This window comes from Ictalurus punctatus, chromosome 12 (assembly GCF_001660625.3).
Source record: "Ictalurus punctatus breed USDA103 chromosome 12, Coco_2.0, whole genome shotgun sequence".
Classification (NCBI taxonomy): Eukaryota; Metazoa; Chordata; class Actinopteri; order Siluriformes; family Ictaluridae; genus Ictalurus; species Ictalurus punctatus.
Genome location: NC_030427.2, coordinates 19,695,643 through 19,720,076, shown reverse-complemented (window position 1 = coordinate 19,720,076; position 24,434 = coordinate 19,695,643). Strand labels below are relative to the sequence as shown.

Here is a 24,434-nt window from a genome sequence, read left to right as displayed (position 1 = left end):
GTCCCTGTCGGTCTCTATTGGTAATGTATTGCCTTCTAGCAGTGACATGTCTAGTGGATACCATTAAGGACCAATAATCGTAATGGTTTTTAATTGTATTTGTAGTAAAAACCATATAAATTTCTGTGATTGTTTCTATTGTTTGCTTGTTTGTTTTTTCAGCAGGTTTGCCAAATTATAAATTAACCCCTTTAAAGTAACATAAAAAATCCCTTCCATGCTGAAAAAATGGTAAATATATACCATTATTTAGTTCTTACTGTTGTCCACTGGACATAACATCCCTGCTGGTAAAAAAACAAACAAAAAAAACTATAGAAACCCTCATAAAATCTGTAATGGTTTTAATGTTTATAATAGGAATTGTATTTGATTTTAATGGAAGCTGTAATATTTCTCTACTTGTAATCTGTTGTCTTCTGTTGGTGGCATCCCTGCTGAAAAAACAACAATAACAACAATAGAAACCATTATAGAAACTCTCATGGTTTCCACTACAAAAACCACTACCATTGTTGGTCCTTAATGGTATCCACTAGACATAACATGCCACCAATAGAAGGTGACAGATTACCAGAGACTCACGAGGACCATTATATTTTTCATTAAAACCAATACAATTCCTATTATAACCATTAAAACCATTACAAATTTTATGAGAGTTTTACTGTTATGCTTTTTCAGCAGGGAAGGGATTCTAATAAATAAATAAATAAATAAATAAATAAATAAATAAATACATCGTTTTATAGAGGTTAATTTATCATTTCTTTATGAGACCCAAAACCAATAGAATATATACATGTCTATACAGCAGGCTTTTCCTGGGTAAAAAAAAAAAATACATTGGGTGCTTTATGAGCGTAATTTATAATCTATACAAACCCTGGTATAAAATGGACATTTTGGATGTAGCTGTTGCTTAGTTACACCGCCAAGTCACTAGTGCGCATGACCGGAAGACGATTCAGATGAGGGCGGTCTTTTTTTTTCCCCTTTCTTCTTTGATTGTTAACTTCTTAGAGAAGTTAAATATTGCAATAATTCACGAAAACACACACATAAGCAAAGTTGAGTAAATGCGAAACAGAGTAAATGCCTCAGACTGTTTGCAAAACGAAGAATAACAACAATATCAACATCCTGGATTTGTGTAACGCTGCTAGCGTTTATACTTGCAAACAAAGTTAACAACGTGAGTAAATGCTGCAAACTGGATTTATATATATATATATATATATATATATATATATATATATATATATATATGTATATGTATGTATGTGTGTGTGTGTGTGTGTGTGTGTGTGTATATATATATATATATATATATATATATATATATATATATATGTGTATATGTATATATATGTGTATATGTATATGTGTATATGTATATGTGTATGTGTATATGTATATGTGTATATGTATGTATGTGTGTGTGTATATGTATGTATGTGTGTGTGTATATATATATATATATATATATATATATATATATATATATATATATATATATATATATATATATATATATATATTACTTATATACTTATATACTACACATCAAACATGTTTCACTCGACGTGCGCCAAATGATGTGTAGTCTCTGGCGCAGCTAGATCTGGGTATGACGATGAATAGAGCACGTGTGCTTGCAGCCAGTTTATTTACCTAGCTGGTTCGCTAACTAGTTAAGGTTAACTGGTGGCAGGGATGCACAAGTAGAACCTTTCTAGTTTGCTTACTCTTGGAAAGTTTTTGTCTTTTGGCACTTTTCCACCGCATGGTACGACTCGACTCGACCTGGTTCTGCTCGCTTTTGGAGGGCTTTCCACTGTGGATAGTACCTGGTACATTTTTTTTTTTAAATACCACCTCGGTCGAGGTTCTGAGTGAGCCGAGCCGATACTAAGTGAGATCCACGCACTGAGGGAGTAAGGATTCTCTTTAACGAGTGGTTCTGTATTGAGCCTAAATAAATGTAATTTAATACATACTTTGCGTATGGTAATATTCTATTAATTGAAAATTGTCATTTATCTCATTACAGATAAAATTACAACAAAGGTTTCTGTCTTAGAATTGCTGCAGCAGCTCTCCCCTCTGCCTCTATTTCTTCTGTTCAGTTTGCAGTGCACGCAGCTCTGTTTTATGTCTGATATATTTTGTTTTTTTTTTAAAAAAAACAACAACTCCATATTACCGAAGTTGAATTATCTTTTCTGTCAATGATGTCATTGTCCTTCACACTGGTCATTGGCAGCACTACATTTGCTTCAGTGTCGCTCATTTTTCCACTTGATTACAATCCTGTCAGCCACCACCGTGTCGGTAAACACTGCGTTAGCTGCCCGGTCTGCAACGCACAGTATATCAAACTTTTGTTAAAATTATATTGAGAAATTATATCGTAATAATTATCGTTATTGAATTATCGCCCAGCCCTATTGATAAGCAGATACAGTTCCTAAGATGATGGCCCTGCTTATGACCCGTGTGTGTGTATATTTCTAGGTGTTTGTGAGCTTGGTTTGGAATTTTAAGAGGATCCATGTCAGACTGCGATAATGACTGAACCACAAAGAAGTACGAGGAAGTCAACAGGTAACCCTTACTGCTTTAGTATGACCATACAGATGTGATTTCCAGTTTTAAAAGTGTGTGTGTTTCATATTTACTTACACAATATAACCAAAAGTATGTGGACACCTGACCATCACTCCCATATGTGGTTCTTCCACAAAGTTGGAAGTGCACAGAGCCCTGACCTCAACCACACTGAACATATGTGGGGCGAACTGGAAGTGGAGCCTCCTCACCCAACCTCACTAATGCTCTTGTAGCTGAATGACCACAAATCCCCACAGCCATGCCCCAAAATCTAGTAGAGAGCCTTCCCAGAAGAGTGGAGCTTATTATAACAGGAAATACAGGGGGAATAAATCTGGTATTTGATGTACAACAAGCAGATATTGTTAGGATTTATGGTGTCCACAAACCTTTGGTCATATAGTCTACAACCTTACCAGTTATCTTTGATTACTATGCAAGAAACATGCTTTATACGGAAAGTTAGTAGGAACATGAGACATAAAGTCAAAAGCAAAGCTTCTGAAGATTTAAATGTTCTCTCCCGAATCGATTTTCTTGACAGATTTGAAAAACGAGGATGGCTATGAAATCTCTATTCCCTTTGAAGACAGTAGTGCAGACGAGTCTGGTTTCTACAACCAGACTGACCACACGTTTGATGGTAAATTATTTGGTGTATTATAGTGTGGGAGAAGAAATAGCTAATTGACTGAAAGTTGGCTTCACACTGCCCAATCAACACATCCACCTGAAGATAAGACACGTATACTTGTAATTAGTAGTTAAGCAAAAAGGCCTGAAACAGGCTTATAAGACTGTACAAATTTTGTACACATGGCTGCCTCAGTATTTTAAAGCAGGGCTACCAATTCTGGTCCTGGAGGCCCTGTTAAGCATGAGTCCAGTGTGGTGCTTTCTCTGCTCTAAAACACAACATATAAACTACAACTTGCATATTAAATGTTGTCTATTTGTATTCTTTTTACTACATATTTTACATATACTAGCCCTTGCATGAATGTTACATAACAGATAACTGCTTTCTACAGGCCAGGTGCAGCAGAAATAATGGCATCTCTGTTCGTTCTTTGAACAGAAAGTGCATCAGGACAGACGCCTCCCTGCAACCCGTACCTGTTGATTTCCAACCTTCGTGCCCAGCTGCAGATCTCCCTGGAAAAGAACTCATGGCTACAGAAACGCATCGAGGACCTGGAAGAGGAAAGAGACTTCCTGCGCTGCCAGCTTGACCGGTTCATCTTCACCACCAAGAGTCAGGAGAGGAGTGGTAAGGATTGCAGAGAGATGACAGTTGGATAGGTTGACGAATGGGACACTGCTGGGCTTGATATTGAATGAATATATTTCAATCAGAAAAATCCACAGAATGTGATGTAGCGGTTGAATTTTGTGCAAGCCCGGGAACAAAAAGGTGTCGAATATAAACTTAACGTTTGTGATGTAATTTCCTTTACTTGTATTCCAGAGCTTCAGCCTGAGGTTTCCCAACAGCCAACATCCCAGAACACTGTCGTTCGCAGGACCTCATCTCCGGTGCCCATGATGACTCGGTCTAGACAAGCACGCAGCCAGACCTTAAAGCGAAACAAGAAGAAGAACAGTGTCCAAGGTTAGTTGCTAACCTGGTATTTTGCAATTTGTGTTTTTTTGTTTTGTTTTTTGTCAGTTCCTGGTTCATTTGTCCACCCACTAAAAATTCTTTATAGATGAGGAAGAGGAGGAGGTGATGGAGGAGGAAGAAGAGTATATAGAGGAGGATGGCTACCTTGAAGAGGAGGAGATTGTATCAAACGATGACGACCCTAACAACAAAGTCCGCAAAAGAAGCAGGCCTAAAAGCAGGTCGAATGGTGGGCCGATGAGAGTGAAAAGAACTCGGGTATTCCGCATAGCACGTGGAATGGAGAGGCAAAGAGGTGAGGGGGAACAGTTTTACAATTTAATCAAACCGAATGCAAGTGCGGCAGGATATGATACAAGAAGGGTGCAATAAAGGTGATACAGGTGCAGTTGGGAAGAGCCATTTTGCAGACTGTAGGAAGAACACAGAGAGAGAGAGAGAGAGAGAGAGAGAGAGAGAGAGAGAGAGAGAGAGAGAGAGAGAGAGAGAGAGAAGTGAATATGAGCTTGGGTTGGGGATTGTGGTGCAGTCATGTCGGAAAATTGTATTTGAGTTGAACAGCACATGAACGCCACCACAATGTCGTAATCACCAGTGGGAAACTCTGGATTTTCTTTTTCCATGACAATAAGAAAACATGGTGGAATCAATGGATGCAACAGTAAATTTGTTGAAATTGAATGCTTCCAGTAAAACAAGCAAAATACGATAGAATTGTCCAGTGTCGGTATAATATGCAAGTTTAGCGTGGCTTCATAAAGTGATTAAAAACACACAAAAAAAGCAAAACACACTTGATGCACATTGTGTTCATTTTCTAGAAGTAGAGTTAAAAAACAAACAAAGCATAACTGTATTTTATTTATTTATTTGGTAGTTTGATTAAGAGAAGGTACACTGCCATCTTGCTCCGACCAAAGTGACCTGAACGCACCTGATGTCGTAATTACAACTTCCCAGGAGGATCTGAATGCAAATAAACATAAGTGCAAAATAAACATGGAGTGTCAAACTGATTGGTGGTTAGTGCACGTGGCTTAAGCCAGGACAGTGGATATAAAGTAAACACACCCCTGTTGATATTACAGGGTTTTCTGATAGGATGGGGGGGGGGCAAAATGAAATCATGTCAGATTGTTTTCCACCTTTTAATGTGATATAGCAACAAGGAAAAAATTGTTAAAGCACCTTTTGCTTATAATTCAGCACTCAGTTTCCTTTTGAATAGAGTCTACAAACCTAGCAAGAATGCTCCGGATCTATCGGATTGTGAGGACCTCCTGTACAGATCCCTCTTCAAGTCATTCCACAGGTTTCTGATAGGATTTAAGTCTGTGCTCTGATTTGGCCACTCAAAAACATTGTCATCTTCTGAAGCTGTTCCTTTGTTGATTTGGATTTGTGCTTTGTGTCGTTATCGTGCTGGTAAGTGAAAATGTTCAGCTGTCTAACAGACGTCTGCAGGTTTTGTGCCAAGATCCATTGGAGCAATCCCCGATTCCCTCTGTCTAGAGTAGAGCCCGAGTCCCAGCTGAAGAGAAGCAGCCCTATAGCATGATGCTGCCACCACCATGCTTCACCATGGGTATGGTATTCTTTTTGGTGATTGTGCTTCCGTCTAGCCACCCTACTCCATAGCCCAGAAATGTGATGAATACAAGAGGTTGTTCCCAGATGTTCCTGCGGTTGCTGTAGGTCTCCCCAGTTTCCCCAATTTCTTGTCCTTTTGTCAATTTTGGAGGGACGTCCTGTTCTTAGTGACGTCACTGTGGTGCCCAATTTTCTCCACTTGTTCATGATCGCCTTCTCGACGTTCCATGGTACATCTAATATTTTGGGAAATCGCTTTCCTGAGTGATACTTTTTGACGGTGAGATCCTGAACATGCTTTGTAAGCTCAAGATGTCAAGAAAATCCTACCGAATATGGGGTTAATCAGAACCACTTCACCGATTGCTGACTGGTGTATGATAATTACTTTTGAGCATGAGTTTGAATGTGATTGGTTCATTTTGAGCGCACACACATGCCCCATAATGAAAGGCTTATTGTACCAGGTTATTGTACTTTTTTTTTTGGGTGGGGGGGGGGGGTTCCCTGTTGTCTGTTTGCTTTCACTTGGATTTTTGTTGGTTGCTATATCACATTAAAGGCCGACCTGATTTCTTTGTTTATTTATTTATCATACTTTGCAAAAATCTGCCAGGGGGTGTAGACTTCTATATTCTGCGTAGATATTACTAAGTGAATCATGATTATATTGTATTTAGAGATGATGTATGGTTGATGCTATAAAGTCTTGGCTTTTTTCAGTGAAAGACCCTGCTGGAGTACTTTTTCGCTACAAGAAGATTCTGGTGACATACCAGAAGCTGAGGAGCATGTCCAGAGCCTTTCAGGTTCACGGGGTCGACCGTAACACAGTAGCCTCCACCACTCCCATTGCGGAGTTGCTCCTGGTCGCGCCAGAGAAAGTGGAAGAAGTCGGCGAGTTCGATTCCTCCAAGGAGAAGCTTCTAGACTATGCACGACGCTGCTACAAGGCCCTTGATGAGACCGCTCATGCCAAGGTGCAGGCCTTGAAGAAAAACAACCTCCTGCTGCCCATCTCTTACAGATTCAGGAACTGATGCACCAAAAAAAAAAAAACTGTTTCCTTGAAACCTGTTGTAGTGAATAATGGAAGGAGGGTTCAAGGTTGATGATTGGATGTTGCAGCAGCTAAGCAAAGAATTGTTCTTTTATTTTTTTTCTACCTCCAGCTACTGATTATTATTTGAACAGAAACACATTGGCATTGCTGGTATTGGCAAGCATGGTTAAGATTGATGGAAAGGTCTCTCTTTTGTTTGAGTTTGAGGGCGTTAGTCCGAGTCAGACAGGATGGGATCAGGGCAGCTGAAGTGAGATGATGCGTTGGCTGAGATATTTGAGCAAGGATGATCGGAGTGGGGTTAGGGTAGGAAAGAACAAAATTCTGAGATATAAGATACAAGCGATGAAGTAAATCACTGTATTTAAAGACTGTGTATGTATATTTTTGTACTTGTTCATTATTATTTGGGGGTAAAAAAAAAAAAAAAAAAAAAAACCGCTAACTTCCTCACTCCTCAGACAAATGTAACACTTATTCCCCTGTTCATTAACACCTTTTTAATGTAGCTTCCTAAATTGTGAATTCTGATTTATGATTATGATAATGAGATTAAACTGTGTTCTTGTTCTAAGTTTGAAGACCTGGATTTACAGATTTACCACCATGATATTTATTTTAAGAAACAGCAGTTTAGTCATCTGTAGATCACATCTGAATCTTTAAGGACAGTCTGGTCTTTTCAGTTTGCATGTAGATTTGGTTGACGGACGCTTTTTTTTTTTTTTTTTAAAAACTGTATCACTCCTTCCTCAGTAGTCATGTTCAGTCATGTACCTGCACACATTCCTGTAAACACCTGACTACAATTACTTCGAGCTAAGATTAAAGACACATCATGTAGTTAGTCATTATCCTCAGAGATGTAGCCTGCTAACGCAATTTGATTGCAAAAATGGTAAATCTTCACTTATCTGCCTTGTTATATTACCGAGGTCTTTACACTGTGTAATCATGGGTCAGTGATGTCATTGTATTTAAGTCCATGTAAAGGATGGATGATTGGTTCTGTTTTTTCGTTTTTTGTAGTTTTTTTTTTTTGATGATCTGTTTGTTATTGTTTTTCTTTTCTCTACAGGGGAATAAACTCTGTACATTTACAGTATTAATTTACTTCTCAAAAAATAATAATTAACATAAAATAATGTTTTATTATGTTTATGATAGGGGCTTTATTCTTTAAATCTGCAATAGTAGGGGCGAGTGTATAATGATTAGATTTGGGCACAAACATGATTCATGGAGGTTGTAAAATGTTCAAGAAGAAGCAGACCTCAATTTGGAGGAAAACTTTATATCTGATCCATGCAGGTCAGTATTCGCTTATGTTTCAATACTGTTGTTTAATTATCTCAGTCTGATGCAAGTGATCTTCTATGTGAGTTATGTGTAATTCTGGATTTGGTTAGTGGTCTGGCTAAATTAATACACACATTAGGCCTCATTTATCCAAAAAAATATTCGGAAATTCGTGTGTGAACCAAAGCGGACTAAATGCCCGGTTTACAAAAGTTTCAGAAACGCTGATTTCCTTTTGTACTTGAGCGTGCATGTTGATTAATAACCTGTACGCATGACACAGCTCATTTACTTATAGTGACACCCACAAAACTCCATAAAAGGTCAAGTGCTCAGCCAGCTGGAAGCACAAAATGAGTGATCAGGGTGAAGCCTGAAAAACAGAAGTGGAGGTTATTTTGACTCATTTCTATACCAATAAATGTATGGAATCATATTAACAATAACAAGGGAGCGCTCAGTGGGGTGGCTGTGGTTCAGGTGGTGGAGCGGGTTGTCCACTAATCGTAGGGTTGGCGGTTCGATTCCCGGCCCACATGACTCCAAATGCCGAAAGTGTCCTTGGGCAAGACACTGAACCCCAAGTTACTCCTAATGGCATGCTAGTGCCTTGCATGGAAGCTCTGCTACCATTGGTGTGTGACAGTGTGTGTGAATGGGTGAATGACAACCGTTAAGGTTAAAAACAAAAGTGCTATATAAGTGCAGGCCATTTGATACTAAATAAATAATTTTTAAGTGACTATATTTTGCAAAACGTTATTGATGGTACCCTTAATCTCTGTCCTAGTGAATTAGCATGAGGATGTGTTTTTGATGGCGACTCTAAAACACTCCAAGTCGCTCTAGTTAAGGGCGTCTGCTGAACGCTGTAAACAGTAAAGAATTTCTTTCATCTCCAAAGAACCATATACACTGAAAAATGGTTCTTAACCAGAAGAACTTATGGTTCTGTTAAGAACCATTAAAGAACCTATATTTTAAAGTGTGTAGACCAAGCACCTCTGAAATGACCAGTGTACCCTTCACAGAAATTCAGGATTGTGAAGCTAATGCTTACATCGCAGGTCAAAATACTGATGAGCACAGTTGCCTCCGAAAGGAACAGCAAAACAACACAGCGAATATCGAACGTGCAACCAAACTTTATTCCAGTGATGAAACCTACAGGAAGGTACAGTAGATTTCAGGGAAGAGAGTCGATGACCACTGCTGTACTGTAGAGCTGTAGATGATTATGAGGTGTAATAAACCTCCGCGCCGTTAGATGCACTCGCCGTGGAGAAGCCGGGTGAGCGTGGAGAAACTGGGTAAAACATAAAAGCAGCACTACTTCCTGTGTAAGCGCACTAAGTAGGCTATGAAACGAAGGCTTTCTAGCGCATATGCAGTGCACTTGAATGCCCTAAGCGCGGCCATTTTGGATTCAGCCACAATTCACTTCCGCCTGCGCAGAGAGAAACGAACCTGCTAATAAACTAGCAACGTTGAGTCGGTCGCCTAGCTGGTATTGTATTTGTCCGGAGGATTATTCACCATAACAGGAAACCATTTTATACTTTATTTAAACATATACATAAGAAAGAAAGAAATTCAGTTATATTTAAAGGTATCTATACTTAGCTACAAAGCGTTTAAGGTTGTTTTTTTGCGAGCGCTTCGGATCAGATAGCCAGTCTTGTTAGCTAGTTAGCTAACGATAGCTAGCTTAGCAGAGCAGGGGGGAAAAATCCCCAGCAACGCGAGTTAGAGGAAGTTTATGTGCAGCTAATTGTGCATGCAGCTTTGATAAACCCAGGTTTTTCCGTTTGGCCGAATGTTTCATAACAGACAAAGACATCTAGTTTTTGAAGTAAGATAACGTGGTCGGCTCTAAAGCTTTCACAGGTTTCACTCGTTCCATTCATCCGCTGCGAATTCAAAATGTCGGAGTTTGACGAATTTGAGAGACAACTGACCGAAAACAAACAAGGTTTGTATTTTCTAGCATGTTCCATTAGCACTGATCGGTTAATTGTTCTCCTAACGCACAAGAAGAATAACGTAAAAAATTATAAATAATAATGATATTAATGCTGAATTCAATGCTGAATTCACTGCTAAACAGCGATGGGAATTTCGAATCTTTTCACTGAGTCGAATCATTTGACTCTGCTCAACCGTAAGAACCGATTCTCAGTCGGCTCGACAACAGGACAAAGGTGGTTTTGAAATGAAATGTTGCTATTCATATATATAATTATATATAAACGTCCTAATTTTAACTTCAAATGAGAAATATAACATTACTTTTCAATGCGTTTCCTAAAATATATTTACACACTCACTCCAAATGTGTGTTGACAAATATAAAAAAAAATAAAATCCCTTAGTGGTGTTGTGCCTGTAATTTTTATTTTTTTTATTTTTTTTTTCCATTAATTTTTTTATTAAGGAGTTTTATTCATTTCTATTTGGATCCTCTTGGTCATACTGTCTTTATCCATCTCACACAGCTGAGAGTCACACACACCTCTCATGGAGTTATTGAACTCTGTGGAAGCGTATTGATTAAATTACACTGCAAGATGAACAGCGCTGTACGGAAGTCCCGAAAGACCTCGGGTTATTAGTTTTTTCTTCTTATGATCTCAAGTTGTTTTTCTCTTCATCACAACTTGTCTTTCTTCATGTTGGAGAAATGCACTGACACGCAACAGGCTGTGCTGTTATCAGTCTCTCCGGGATTTTGCGATCACAGAAATGAACGCAAAATCAAGCGAGCTACGCAATATTCGGAGGAGCTTGCGATTTCTCAAAATTGTTGCAGATTTTGTCCGAGACGTGTCGCGATTACGTCACATGACATGTCTTGGCCCAAATCTGCGGAAAATCTGTGGAAAAGACAGACAAAGCCCTCTTCAAGCATAAGTACAGTTAAAAGGTCTAATTTACCAACAAACAATTTCATGCAACTGCGATTTCACCAATTCACGTAGTTTTCCACAGAAAAGCACAAAAACTTCTGTAAGTTTCATCACAAATTTTGAGAAGAAAAAAAACCCAGCAAAATCGAACAAAGCAAGAAATCCTGTACGGACTGAGTTATACTAAAATAATGGGCCAGGGCGGGGTGCCTGGAGTGCATTATTTTCATTTTAACACACAGTCTGGGGTGAGTTATTCCACTTGTACTACAGCGATTCGCCAGAGATTACAATGTTTCATTTATTAATGAATAGCCAGACATTCATCGGAACACTTTATAGTTAGATTAAGCATTGTAGAACGTCTGAGAAACAAGCTGCTTCGTGTTCTCGCTTGCATTATCAGCTATAAACAGTCATTCCTTCAACAGTGTCTCTCTTATTTTCGCTCTCGAAGTAAAAAAAAAATGCAAAGCCCCCCCCCAAAAAAAAGACCACATCAATGATTAGTTTGTTGCGTTACAGTGCGTCCGCTATGCATGCAAGTCCCTGTGTATGGGCTGCTATTAGAGAAACCATGCCATATTCGACCGGGTGCATTAATATTGACCTGTCGTTCATGTTATAACAGGAACCACTGTCCGAACTATAATACACACTTTCTGAACCAATCAGGTGTGAGAATGAGAATTTATACTGTGATATAAAAGAAAATAGCTGGCGCACTGGTTATTGCTTTTCAGGTCCAGGGTCCTGGGTTCAATCCTGACTTCAGGTGACTGTTTGGATTTGATCAATAAAGCACGTCTGTCCGTTCAACTGTTTGTCGGTGCTAGACAATTTCCCAATTAGTTTCCGTTTCCTGAGAACTCTATACTATACCGTCGTGGACACTATAGTGATGCTGAACGGTTGATCAGTTTCATTGTCAGCCAATTTCGGGGCCTGGGACATCTCTGTGGTTACCGTATGAAGTTTGAGAGATGTCGCCTCATGAGGCAAAATCTTTGGTAAAATACACGGCAGTCAATAAAGGAATTCTTATGATCTCAAGATGGCAAAAGTTATTTTCCGAGTTCATGTGGCAGGATCACATTAAGCCAATTCCAAAGTAATTACACCCTATGCCCTAAGATTTTGGTCACCGGTTGTCTTGTGAGCGACAAACCGTTTAGGTGACATCTATTAGATATCATGGTAACCATGGAGACGTCCCGGTCACTAAAATTGACTGACCACCCGATCAGGATCACTGTAGTGTCCATGGCGGTGTAGCTGGAAATTTCTGACTCGCTTTAGGCAATAGACTTGAATAAGGATAGATAGATGGATAGATGCACTTTATTGACTTTATCTTGGTTTTTTGAGATCACAAGAAAAGGACGTCCATGGGAATTTTGTGGAAATAGGATGTAATTACTGCAGAATCGTCATAACACCAGTGTATGACGGCATTAGAGGTCGACCGATTGATCTGTTTTGCCGACTAATCTGCACCGATAACGGATTGATAAAACTATCGGTAATTGGCAAAAAAAAATTCACACTGATAGTTTTCCCAATTGTGTCCGTTGCGGAGCGGCTGAGAAGAGTTAGCTGTCATTATACAGTATAAGAGCAGCCTTTAGAGGCAAGATGAAGACTTTCAAATTTTGTTATTTGAAGTGTTTTTTTTTTTTTATTTAATTTTGTATGTCTGTTTGTAGTGTTGGTTCAGTTTGGATGTATATTTTATTTACTTTAATATTTAATAATAGTTAATATCTTAATATTTATTTCATTAAAAAAATTACAGTACATTTGCATGGTACAGTCAATACTGTTTATTTCTGTAATAAACTTCAGCAATATTTTACTTTGAGTGTTATGTTCTCATTCCGTGTCAAATGTAAAACCTATTGGATGATTAATCGGTTATCGGCAGGTTCTACCCAACTTGCTTATCGCTATCAGTAAAATTCACTATCGCTCGACCTCTAGCCAGCGTGCTACGTGATCGCAGAAAATAACTTTTGTTATCTTGATCGCCGGGGAAAAATGTCGATCACAAGATATCAGTATTGGGGGGGGCTGTAACTCATGGTCTTTCTGGACTTCTGTAGCGCTTCCTACATCTATCAAAAAAGGATGTTCATCTAAAAGCTTTCTTGCATAATTCCATAACATGGCAAACGTAGGTGTAATTAATTTGTGTGTCGAAATCTCCGTATTACTTAAATGCAACTGTGTACTGTGTTGAGTAGTGTGTTGACTCTGTTTACCAGTTTTTCATGTCACTACACCAAGTCAGCGCAGCCGTGACCTGTTGGTGTGTGTGCTAAAAGAAGAAAGAAAATTATGGCACCCTCTGATTCTCACTCTCGTTCTCTTTCAATACAGGTGACGGCGTTAACGGCCATGGTGGGTATCAGTTTGGCGTGCTCACTTATATCCAGTGCTCAGTAATACAAATATATAATAACTTTTTAAAACTTTTCTGTTTCTTCTTATTTCATATGTTTCAAAAAAAAAAAAAAAAACTTCCATATGCCAGATTTTTACATGCACACATTTAAAGCTTTTCTAGTCTAGGGCTCAGGCAGGTCTTCTTCTTTGTAACTTTTTTTTTTTTTCTGCTGCTGCTTCTACTATCGGTTCTTCTGTCCTCCACAGCATTATATTTCCTCCGGTCTGCCTTCAGCTAGGTGTATTTTTGTGACCTCTCCCTGTAAGTTTTGTGACCTCTTCTTCCTACTGTCTTAATCCCACTCGCTCTCTTGCCTCTTTTTAGAGCGGGACAAAGAGAACAGGCACAGGCGCCGAAGCAGCTCACGTAGCCGTAGTCGTGAAAGGAAGAGGAGGAGCAGGGAGAGGAGGAGCCGGGAGCGACGCAGCAGCAGCAAAGATCGCCGGCATAGACGCAGGTGAGAGGAGAGGAAGTTCAAATATCTGTTACCAAGTCGTCATTTATTTAAGGCACTATTAAAACACTCTTTCTGCATTAAAATGAATATGCATTTGACGAGAAAAAAATTTGGATAATGTTAGGTAATAGGCGAAATTACGCCTTATATCTGGAGAGCTCACACTTCTTTTACAAGAGATGATCTTCATATTATTATTATGGTAAGATTCACCATATAAAATATGCACTTACATGAGTTTGAGAGATTATGTTTTTGACAAATTTGTGATCTCAATATTGTGATTTTTTTTAAAGTTTTGAATAATGGAAACTAATTGGAACTGAATGGAAGCAGTTGTTTTGATATTGTTTGGCTTTTTTGATTTTTTATTTTTATTTTATTTTTTTTATTCCCCCCATTTAATCTTTAAAATTTTGTACTTTTTTTTTTTTTTTTTTCCTCTGCAACAATTTGCTAAAATTTGCCCCTCTGTTATCAGTATATGTGCCAAGCAAAGGAATGCATGAGATTGAATATTTTTAATGTAACAACAATCAAGTCCACAAACAAGCAAACAGGATAGCATTGTGAGTTAATATAGAATAGCTTTGCTTTTTAGTATACATTTATTTATTTTTGCCTTCCATATAATGTCGTCTTTGGAGCAAACTGGATACACAGGCGGTCAAGGAACGTGAAGGTTCAAGAAGGTCTATTAACTATGAAATCTTGTCACTTTTTGTGGGCAAAAAAACAAAATGCCCTTGGCATATGTTGTTTTTTTTGTTTGGTTTTTTTTTTTGCCCAATTGTGTATACTGCAAATATTTATACCTAAACTTTGTCTCTTAATTCAGTCGTTCCCCACCGAGGGAGAAGAAGAAGAAAATCAAAAAGTACTGGGATGTCCCTCCTCCTGGCTTTGAGCACATCACACCAATGCAGTACAAGGCCATGCAGGGTGAGTAAATTACTGAGCAGCCTATAATGCGCTCTTTAACTTCTCAGTGCAACTTTACCTTTATTTCTTTATCTGATATTTTTGTCATGTTCAAATTAATTTTCTGATAGTTGCCTTTCAGTTTTTTTTTTATTGCTTTCGTTAGTGTCTGTTTATTTACCTTCAGCTTTTAATCTCTTTTCTGCTCAGGCATGCTAATTTGACACCACGCTTTTGAACATGAGTCTGCTTTGTAGTCTTTGTTCATCATACTCTCTCAATCACTGTTCTCTCTGTATCTGTGTGTTTCAGCTGCTGGTCAGATTCCTGCCACAGCACTGCTGCCCACTATGACTCCAGATGGACTGGCCGTTACGCCCACTCCAGTACCTGTAGTAGGCAGCCAGATGACCCGCCAGGCTCGGAGGCTCTATGTGGGCAACATCCCATTCGGCATCACAGAGGTAAGTGGGAATAATCTACACTGCTTCATCATGAACATACACTGAATATATTACATGGCCAAAAGTATGTGCACCCCTAACCATCACACCCATATGTGGTTCTTACCACAAGGTCTTAAGTAGACAATTGTATAGAATGTGTCTATGCTGTAGTAGGGTTGTAACAGTACCAAAATTTCAGTAGTTGGTACCAATAGCAGTAAAATTCCACGGTACTCTGTACCTATTTCGGTACAAAAGCAAAACACAAAAACATGCTAATTAAACATCACACTATTTTATTAATAAAGTTAAATATCAATATAAAACATTTTTTTAAATGCCATTCTGTATACTTCAAGTATATCATTATTAAAGCTATTAGTGTTATCCAGACTAGAGTAGAAATGTTTTTCTGACTGACTGATATTAAAGACAAACAGTGCTAGCCACACACATTATTTTCTAACACACAAATTTCAGATATATAGGCCTTCAAAAATCCTCTGGTGTGTAAAATTAGTAAACCCCATCATGACCTCCCATTTATTTACCCCAATAAAAGTTAAAGCATTAAATGAAGAATAAGGACTCCTGACCATATTAGTGTTAAACGCGCATATGCTAAGCATTGAGTAAGCGAAAACGAGGATGTGTTCTTGCAATAAGGCACTCAAGTTAAACTATGCTACAACATTCATAATGCAACCGCTACCATCATCAAACTCACCTGTTTGAACTACTTGAATAAATACTATTGGTAAGCAGCCGCTCTTCCTGAAAGCACGGTTAATCTAGCGGCACATAAATTTTAGGGGCGCGGTTTTTACACACTTGTCGGTAATAGCACCGAAAGCGGAAAACGAGCATCCGAGAGAAATACATGTATTTCGCCTACTATATAGTAAGTAAGTACGTGGTTTTGGACGCAGCCATGGTAACCGGCGGAGCTGCTACTTTGACTCTTCTTGTTGCACGGTGCACCCGTGAAAAGTTCCCGTCTGACTACCTGTCAGGCGGCGCGTCGGTACCGGGTTGACCTGGTTGTACCGGTAATTATGAAAAACTTCTCTTTTTTTTTTTTTAGTACCGCCTTACTACTGGTACTTTTGGCAACCCTATGCTGTAGCACTACAGTTTCCCTTCACTGGAACTAAGAGGCCCCAAACCTGTTCCAGCATGACACATAATGAGCTCCATGAAGACATGGAGTGTTAAGGTTGGAAGAAGGTGGAAGAACTCAAGTGTCCTGCACAGAACCCTTACCTCAACCCTACTGAACACCTTTGGGATGAAATGGAGGCTCCTCACCCAAAATCAGTGCCTGACCTCAATCTTACTAATGCTCTTGTAGCTGAATGGAAACATCCCCACAGCCACACTCCAACATCTAGTAGAAAGTCTTCCCAGAAGAGTGGAGATTATTATAACAGCAAAGAGGGAACAAATCTGAAATGGGATGTTCAACAAACACATGGGTGTGATGGTCAGGGGTGCACAAACTTTTGATCATATAGTTTAGATAGGGGTTTTATACACACACGTACATATAAAAATGCGTGTGTATGTATATGTGTGTGTGTGTGTATGTATGTATGTATGTATGTATGTGTGTATATATATATATATATATATACACACACACATAATATATATATATATGTGTGTGTGTGTGTATGTGTGTATATATATATATATATATATATATATATATATATATATATATATATATATATATACACACATAATATATATATGTGTGTGTGTATATATATATATATATATATATATATATATATATATATATATATATATATATATATATATATATATAAATTTTTTTTTATTTTTTTTATTTATTTTTTTTTATTTTTTTTTTTTAAACTGCTGAGCCTCTTTTAAGTAGTTTAATCTGACCAGTAGAGCACAGACTACAGTGGTGTGAAAAAGTATTCACTGATTTCTTCTGTTTTTGTGTATATCTCCATACTAAATAGTTTCAGAAATTAAAACAAAATCCAAGATTAATCAAAGGTAACCTGAGTAACCACAAAATACAATTTTTAAATGATGTTATTTATTGAAGTAAAAACGTTATCTAATACCAACTGGGCCTGTGGGAAAATGTATTTGCCCCCATAGTTACCCAGATGTATGAAACTGCATTCATAATGGGGTTCAGCTGGACTAGACACAACCAGGCCTGATTACTGCAAACCCTGTTCAAGCAAATCAACACTTAAAAAGAAAATTTTCAACAACATGAAGTTGGTTAAAAGGTCTCCCCCCGTAACACGCTATACCAAAGAAATTTCAAAGGCTCTGGGACTCCAATGGACACATTATCTCCAAATGGAAAAACTCGGCACAGCAGTGAACCTTCTCAGAAGTGGCCGACCTTCCAAAATTCCTCCAAGAGCACAGCAACTACTCGTCCAGGAAGTCAGAAAAGAGCCAAGGGCAACATCAAAGGACCTACAGGCCTCTGTTACATCAATAAAGGTTACTGTTCATGACTCCACTATCGGAAAGACACTGGGCAAAAATGGCATCCATGGAAGAGTGGCGAGGCTAACCCAGAAGAACATTTAGGCTCGTCTGAATTTTGCCAAAACACTTCTTGATCCTCAAACCTTTTGGAAGAATGTTCTGTGGACTGATAAGTCAAAAGAGAAACTGTTTGGAAGACGGGTCCCGTTACATCTGGAGTAAACCCAACACAGAATTCCACAAAAATAACATCATACCTACAGTCAAGCTTGGTGGTGGAAGTGATGGTGTGGGGATGCTTTGCTGCTTCAGGGCCTGGGCAACTTGCAATTGAGGGAAACATGAACTTAAGTGCAGCTGGATTATGCAGCAAGACAATGATCCAAAGGATAGGAGTAAGTCCACCTCTGAAAGTTTTGGAGTGGCCTAGTCAAAATTCCACCACAGTGCTGTGAAAGACTGCTAAAAGTGGCACAACCAGATTTTAAGTTTAAGGGGGCAATTAGTTTTTCACACGGGTGATAGGTGTTGGATACCCCCTATTCTTTTTTTTTTTTTTTTTTTTTTTTTTTTTTTTTGTGCGCTTCCAAAATAATACATAAAAACGGCATTGTTTACTCAGGTTGCCTCTGTGTTATGTTGTATTTCGTTTGAAGATCTAAAACTATTTAGTATGAGATGCACAAAAACAGAAGAACTCAGAATGGGGCAAATATTTTTTCACAGCACTGTGTATGGTCAGTAGCTTTCCATATCACGTCTAAAACGTTTTGATATCTTTCTAACAGTCCGTAACAATATAGACCTTATACATGTGCTAGATCAACGGTCATACTGTACATTGCTATCAAGTTCATCTATAAATACTAACAGTCTAACAATGCATGTAATTAGTACAACATACATTTGGGCTAGTTGTCCTACCCGTGTTTTTTTCTTTTCTTTTTTTTTTCTTTTTATTATTATTTTTAAAGTCTAGTTAATTGTGCTTTTTCAAAGCAAGCAAAATGAATGAGATGTCCATCCTTACTCATGTAATGAGTGTAATTTATCAGCATTACTGCATTTGTAGTATTTACATACGTTTTGATATTAACCAAGGTACCACCTCCAAGTGGAGATTGTAGACATCCTATCTCGCTACTCACCAACTTCATTTTCTGAGCACGTTCTACATCGATATCATCATCCTCTACTTCATGCTGTTGTATGAGTCATAAACGGTACAGGAAGTTTCGGATCCTGTTAATGCTTCACCTTCATAATCCTCAGGAGTCGATGATGGACTTCTTCAACGCTCAGATGAGACTAGGGGGTCTTATTCAGGCTCCAGGAAACCCCGTCCTTGCTGTCCAGATTAACCAGGATAAGAACTTTGCCTTCCTTGAGGTAGGGTTGTTTAAAAAAAAAAAAAAATGTTCTCTCATACACACTTATTCCCCTGGTACAAAAACCAGGTCAAGTCATGGGGAGCTTTCACACCTATAAGCATGAATTGTAGTGAAATTGAAATTTTGGTTCATTTATCAATTAGTTTGGTTAAATTTTTCATTGCACTTAATTAAGTGAAACAAAAAAATGTGGCCAAGGAGCATTTTATGATGTAAAATTATTTAAAAAAACAAAAACTTGTGCTTCCGTCAGAAATACGGTGACAGAAAAAGGAAAACAAACCAAGTTGTGTGTTCATAGCAATCACAAAAAGCACAGAGAACGTGAACGTTTTTTTTTTTTTGGTTCCCTTCTTTTTGTTTGTTGATCCCAATTCAGAACACATCCCATTTCTGCACTGCTACAGCTCTGTCCTTTGGCTCCAGTTTGCGCCTCACGGGTCAGTTTAGTAACTCTACAGAAAAATGATCTAAAACACGATTTGGAGTCCAATTGCTTTTTCACCGTAATCGAACTGCACTGCACAGAAGGGGAAAACACACCAGGGTTCGATTCAAATAGACTAAACTCTGCATATGTGAAAGCACCATTCCAGTCCTGGAGCTTTTAATCCGAATGTTTTTCATCTGGTCAGAGAGATCTGGAACAGCACAGATACTAATCTCAAATCTAAATACTGCAGAACATTATCTAAACAAGCAGCATCAAAAACAAGTCTGGGATAAAGTCCTGGTGTCATGTACCAGGAATATTGTGAAAAACAATGACATTTTGAAGTGCAATAAATAATTTATCTCTCTACCTGCTTTAGTTGCGCTCAGTGGACGAGACCACACAGGCAATGGCGTTCGATGGCATCATATTCCAAGGCCAGAGTCTGAAGATCCGCCGGCCACACGATTACCAGCCGTTACCAGGCATGAGCGAGAATCCCAGTGTCTATGTGCCAGGTGGGTTTACTGGACAATCACAGCATATACAGTGGTGCTTGAAAGTTTGTGAATATTCTATATTTCTGCATAAATATGACCTAAAACATCAGATTTTCGCACAAGGCGATACAGTAGATAAAGAAACACAATTTAACAAGTGAGACAAATATTATACTTGGTCATTTATTTATTGAGGAAAATTATCCAATATTACATATCTACTTTCAGTATCTGGTGTGACCCCCTTGTGAAGCAATAACTGCAATTAAACATTTTCTGTAACAGTTGATCAGTCCTGCACATCGGCTTGGAGGAATTTTAATCCATTCCTCAGTACAGAACAACTTCAACTCTGGGATGTTGGTGGGTTTCTCACATGAACTGCTAATTTCACCTTCAAATGAACTGTTCACATATTTTTGCCACTCTGATATCTAATATTGGATCATTTTCTTCAAAAAATAAATGACCGAGTATATTATTTTTGTCTCATTTGTTTAATCGTGTTCTCTTTATCTACTTTTAGGACTTCTAGGAAAATCTGGTGGTGTTCTAAATCATATTTATGCAGACATATAGAAAATTCTAAAACTTTCAAGCACCACTGTATATTGGACATTAACATGCTGACAGAGCTAAGGATTTTTTAAAAAAAAAAACAACTTTACACAATGCATATACTTTATCAATACATCACTTTTTTTTTTTTTTACATCTTTATTCAGATGAAGTTGCCATTGTTTTTCTGTTTACTCTAAACTCCATATGATTCATTTGGACTTGACGTGAATTTTTTTTCTTTTTGTTTTTTTCTTCTCTTCTGATGTTTTTCAGGTGTGGTGTCCACTGTAGTCCCTGACTCTGCTCATAAGCTGTTTATTGGAGGCCTGCCCAACTATCTCAGTGATGACCAGGTCTGTTTATACTTTTAAAATTTGCACGATTGCAAAAATTCTGTACTGCTGATTTTACTGACCAGATAAACATTTTTTGGTTTTGTATTTTTTTATTTTTTTATTTTTTTTTGGGGGGGGGGTTATCCACTGAAGAATGTTTCTCCCTATGACTTCTCAGTTACATTTGGTAATGATCGAGACTTAATCTTGTTTTTGTTTTTTTTGTTTTGTTTATTTTTTTAAACATGACTGGTTCCAACAGGCTATTTCTCTAATCTTCATTGGCTCTTTGAAACATGTGAAATACACAACTTGGAACAAAGAAAGGACTTCACCACCACCTCTGCCACCTGTTTTATATTTTAGGTGAAAGAGTTGTTGACATCCTTTGGGCCTTTAAAGGCATTCAACCTAGTGAAGGACAGTGCCACAGGGCTCTCCAAAGGCTATGCCTTCTGCGAATATGTTGATGTCAATCTTAATGATCAGGTGTGTTGATGCATCCATGTTGGAGAATACTCAACACTCATCATCTAAATAAGCACGTTTAAATAAGTGTGTTTCATTTCACTTTAATCGGAAATGTGTGTGAACTTCAGGCTATTGCAGGACTAAATGGGATGCAGTTAGGAGATAAGAAGCTCCTGGTCCAGAGAGCAAGTGTAGGAGCCAAGAATGCAACTTTGGTAATAAGACAATTTTAAAAAAACAAACCCACCTTTTTTCCTGCTTTGCTTCTTTGTTTTTATATTTTTCGCTCTCCTCTATCTCTCTACTCCTATCTTTCCTTGATGTGTTTAAATGCCAAAGAGTACAAGAACCCAGATGGATCCGTGAATCTCGTTTCCCATCTGTCTCTTGAATTCTAGACCAGCATAAACGAGACCCCGGTGACGCTGCAGGTACCAGGCCTGATGAACAGCTCAATGAATCAGATGGGTGGAATTCCCACTGAGGTTCTGTGCCTGATGAACATGGTGGCTCCGGAGGAACTTTTGGATGATGATGAGTATGAAGAGATCGTGGAGGACGTCAGGGACGAGTGCTCAAAATACGGTCAGGTCAAAAGCATCGAGATCCCTCGCCCTGTCGACGGCCTGGAGATCCCCGGAACCGGAAAGGTACAGAAATAGTTGCGCTCGTCTTTGTTTGCGCTACAGCCTATATTTGACGGTACATGCTTAAGGCACACGAGCACCGCCTCATCTTAACAACCCTGTGTTTCTACACCTTACAGATCTTCGTGGAGTTCACAACAGTTTTCGATTCCCAGAAAGCCATGCAAGCCTTGACGGGAAGGAAGTTTGCCAACAGAGTGGTTGTGACCAAATACTGCGACCCTGATGCCTACCACCGCCGAGATTTTGGCTAGATCAGGACGCATGTAATGAGAGGAGTGTGTGGCGAAGGAGAAACCAGATTAAAAGGCTGTATTATGAACGTGGCGTGGTGAATGTGGAGGGATGGCGAAAGAGGGGAATCTTTTCTTGTAGTGCAAGGTGGCATTTCATGTTTCTTTCTTTTCTTTTTTCCTTTTTTTTTTTTTTTTTTTTTTTTTAAAAGCAAAAATAGCCTTGGCACAATGGGTTTGCATTTTAATAAAGCAGGAGGGAGTATTAATTGAGTTTATTAATTTGTTTAACTGCATATTGAAGTGATGGGAAGGGTTTGGGAGGGAGGAGTGGAATTACAGTACATAATGCTTCTAAAACCACAGAATATTGTCAATGGCATGAGTGAAGGAAATAAATTGCTTCCTTACACTTTACTTTGATCCCTCTATCGTCATACATTTTTGCTGTCCGTGACCTAACCACCTTGATCCTACTACACACTCAATTTTTCAGTCTTTTTATCTCCGAAGTTAGTTTAGTTAAATTGTGTGTTAGTTTATATCCAGCTCTGTCTGTCCTGTTTCCAGTACACATGACTGCCTCTTATATTGGTAATGTAACTTCAAGTCTAGCATGGCACCTTTGTGTCTCTCTATCTGTGAACATAACCCTCTTTTGATAATAAACTTAGTGAGAATTTGAAAAAAGTTATCAGTGGAGTGCATTCTTATAAACCTCAGCCCATTACAGTAATATGCATGTTATATTAAAAGAAGAAATGAAATTTCTTTTAGCTATTCACCCCCCACCCATAAACTGCAGTATACAATACCTGTAACGGAGTTGTTGTGTTTAACATGTTTGTTCAAAAATACTTTTCATGCTACTGTAATGAAATGATGTCCAGATATTGCTTATTTGAAGCCAGATGGAGAAAAATATGGATTCTGAGATTCTTCTAGACTTAATAGGCTTGCTTGGTTTCCACTTTTACGTTACGCAAGTAGTTTTCTGTAAGTTTTAAGTACACTGTAGCACATGCTTTAAGAATGCCGTGTAAATAAAGATCTCTCAGATTTCGCTTAATAGTGACATCTATTCATTAAAGCTGCCTAATTAAACACACTGTCCTTGCAAGTCGGTGACCAATTTTTGTTTTGCCAGTGATTTCCTGCAGTTAGTTGGACAAACATTTAGTAATGTTAATGCATGACTATGTAATTGCATGACTCTGCCACTGAGTGAGAGATTTTCGACAGTTTGATCACCAGAAGATGAACTGATTAGATTTTGCAATTGATCCGAAAAGGATCATGGTCACAGCAAGGACAAATAGTTTTTCTTCGATAGCTTCCTTTCTGTTTGTCATGGTGAAATTGCAATCAAGTTTTGCATGCTCTTTCGTAGTGCTGTTTGTTGGTAAATGAGCCCTTTTAACTGTACTCATGTTTGACGCACGTAAATCGGAAGAGGTTTTTGGCTGAATGTGCGTTGTGATGACGTCATGTGACGCGTCTCGGCCAAAATCTGCTGTAATTTTGCTATTGTGGAGTTTGCTTGATATTTTGCATTAATTTCTGCGGTCATGAAATTCTGGATGGACTTACTTTCAATTGTGCTATTGTACTGAATAATGAGGTCATTACCTGCATTCCAGACCTTTACTGCTCTTTTCTTCTGAATTAATGGAGGCTATACATCAAAGCCGATATGAGGGTTTATCAAAGCTGCCACTGGTCATGCACCCCACCAGACAATAAAAAGACAGTAAAAGTATGATAGTGTTGACGACCTACTTTTATTTAACATTTTCTCCTTAATTTGGTCTTGGCCAATGCGCGCCCACCACCTCCCCTACTGTATAAAAGCTACCAACCAGGCAGGGTGAATGCTAATGTTCCTCCAAAACGGGAAGCCAGGGAATTAGTTCTTTTCAAACTGCTGCTCGAGCTGCATCCCAGGGCAGTGAAACACACTTGGAGGAAAGCGATGTCTGCTCTTTTCCACAAATATGAAAGCGCTATCTAC

At 38.4% G+C, this 24,434-nt stretch overlaps 2 protein-coding genes across 5 annotated transcripts; both read left to right on the top strand.

Annotated features, from left to right (window-relative positions):
• The first annotated feature begins 921 nt into the window (after nt 1–921).
• On the top strand, nt 922–7,995 carry ccdc106b (coiled-coil domain containing 106b). The gene is made up of 7 exons (XM_017482505.3): nt 922–1,195; nt 2,518–2,607; nt 3,158–3,256; nt 3,692–3,883; nt 4,082–4,225; nt 4,323–4,532; nt 6,551–7,995. The coding sequence occupies exons 2-7, from the start codon at nt 2,571–2,573 to the stop codon at nt 6,865–6,867; spliced, it is 999 nt and encodes a 332-aa protein (XP_017337994.1). The 5' UTR covers nt 922–1,195; nt 2,518–2,570; the 3' UTR covers nt 6,868–7,995.
• A 1,622-nt stretch (nt 7,996–9,617) lies between these two features.
• u2af2b (U2 small nuclear RNA auxiliary factor 2b) lies at nt 9,618–23,113 on the top strand. 4 transcript variants are annotated; one of them, XM_047159138.2, is made up of 13 exons: nt 9,619–10,161; nt 13,475–13,495; nt 13,866–13,998; nt 14,837–14,940; nt 15,232–15,383; nt 19,125–19,241; nt 20,056–20,194; nt 20,462–20,539; nt 21,011–21,090; nt 21,439–21,561; nt 21,672–21,758; nt 21,942–22,193; nt 22,310–23,113. In XM_047159138.2, the coding sequence occupies exons 1-13, from the start codon at nt 10,113–10,115 to the stop codon at nt 22,442–22,444; spliced, it is 1,470 nt and encodes a 489-aa protein (XP_047015094.1). In that variant the 5' UTR covers nt 9,619–10,112; the 3' UTR covers nt 22,445–23,113. The 4 variants fall into 4 exon arrangements, with proteins under 4 accessions (XP_047015095.1, XP_047015094.1, XP_017337737.1 ...); XM_047159139.2 differs by lacking the exon at nt 13,475–13,495 and having other exon boundaries at nt 9,618–10,161; XM_017482247.3 differs by lacking the exon at nt 20,462–20,539 and having other exon boundaries at nt 9,622–10,161.
• The last annotated feature ends 1,321 nt before the right edge of the window (nt 23,114–24,434 follow it).

Bases quoted from the DNA above. Each gene is read 5' to 3' on its own strand.
- ccdc106b (XM_017482505.3), top strand. From the start codon at position 2,571: ATGACTGAACCACAAAGAAGTACGAGGAAGTCAACAG. The intron at 2,608-3,157 runs GTAACCCTTACT...TTTTCTTGACAG, and splicing joins AAGTACGAGGAAGTCAACAG to ATTTGAAAAACGAGGATGGC. The intron at 3,257-3,691 runs GTAAATTATTTG...TTCTTTGAACAG, and splicing joins GACTGACCACACGTTTGATG to AAAGTGCATCAGGACAGACG.
- u2af2b (XM_047159138.2), top strand. From the start codon at position 10,113: ATGTCGGAGTTTGACGAATTTGAGAGACAACTGACCGAAAACAAACAA. The intron at 13,496-13,865 runs GTGGGTATCAGT...GCCTCTTTTTAG, and splicing joins TGACGGCGTTAACGGCCATG to AGCGGGACAAAGAGAACAGG. The intron at 21,759-21,941 runs GTAATAAGACAA...CTTGAATTCTAG, and splicing joins GAGCCAAGAATGCAACTTTG to ACCAGCATAAACGAGACCCC.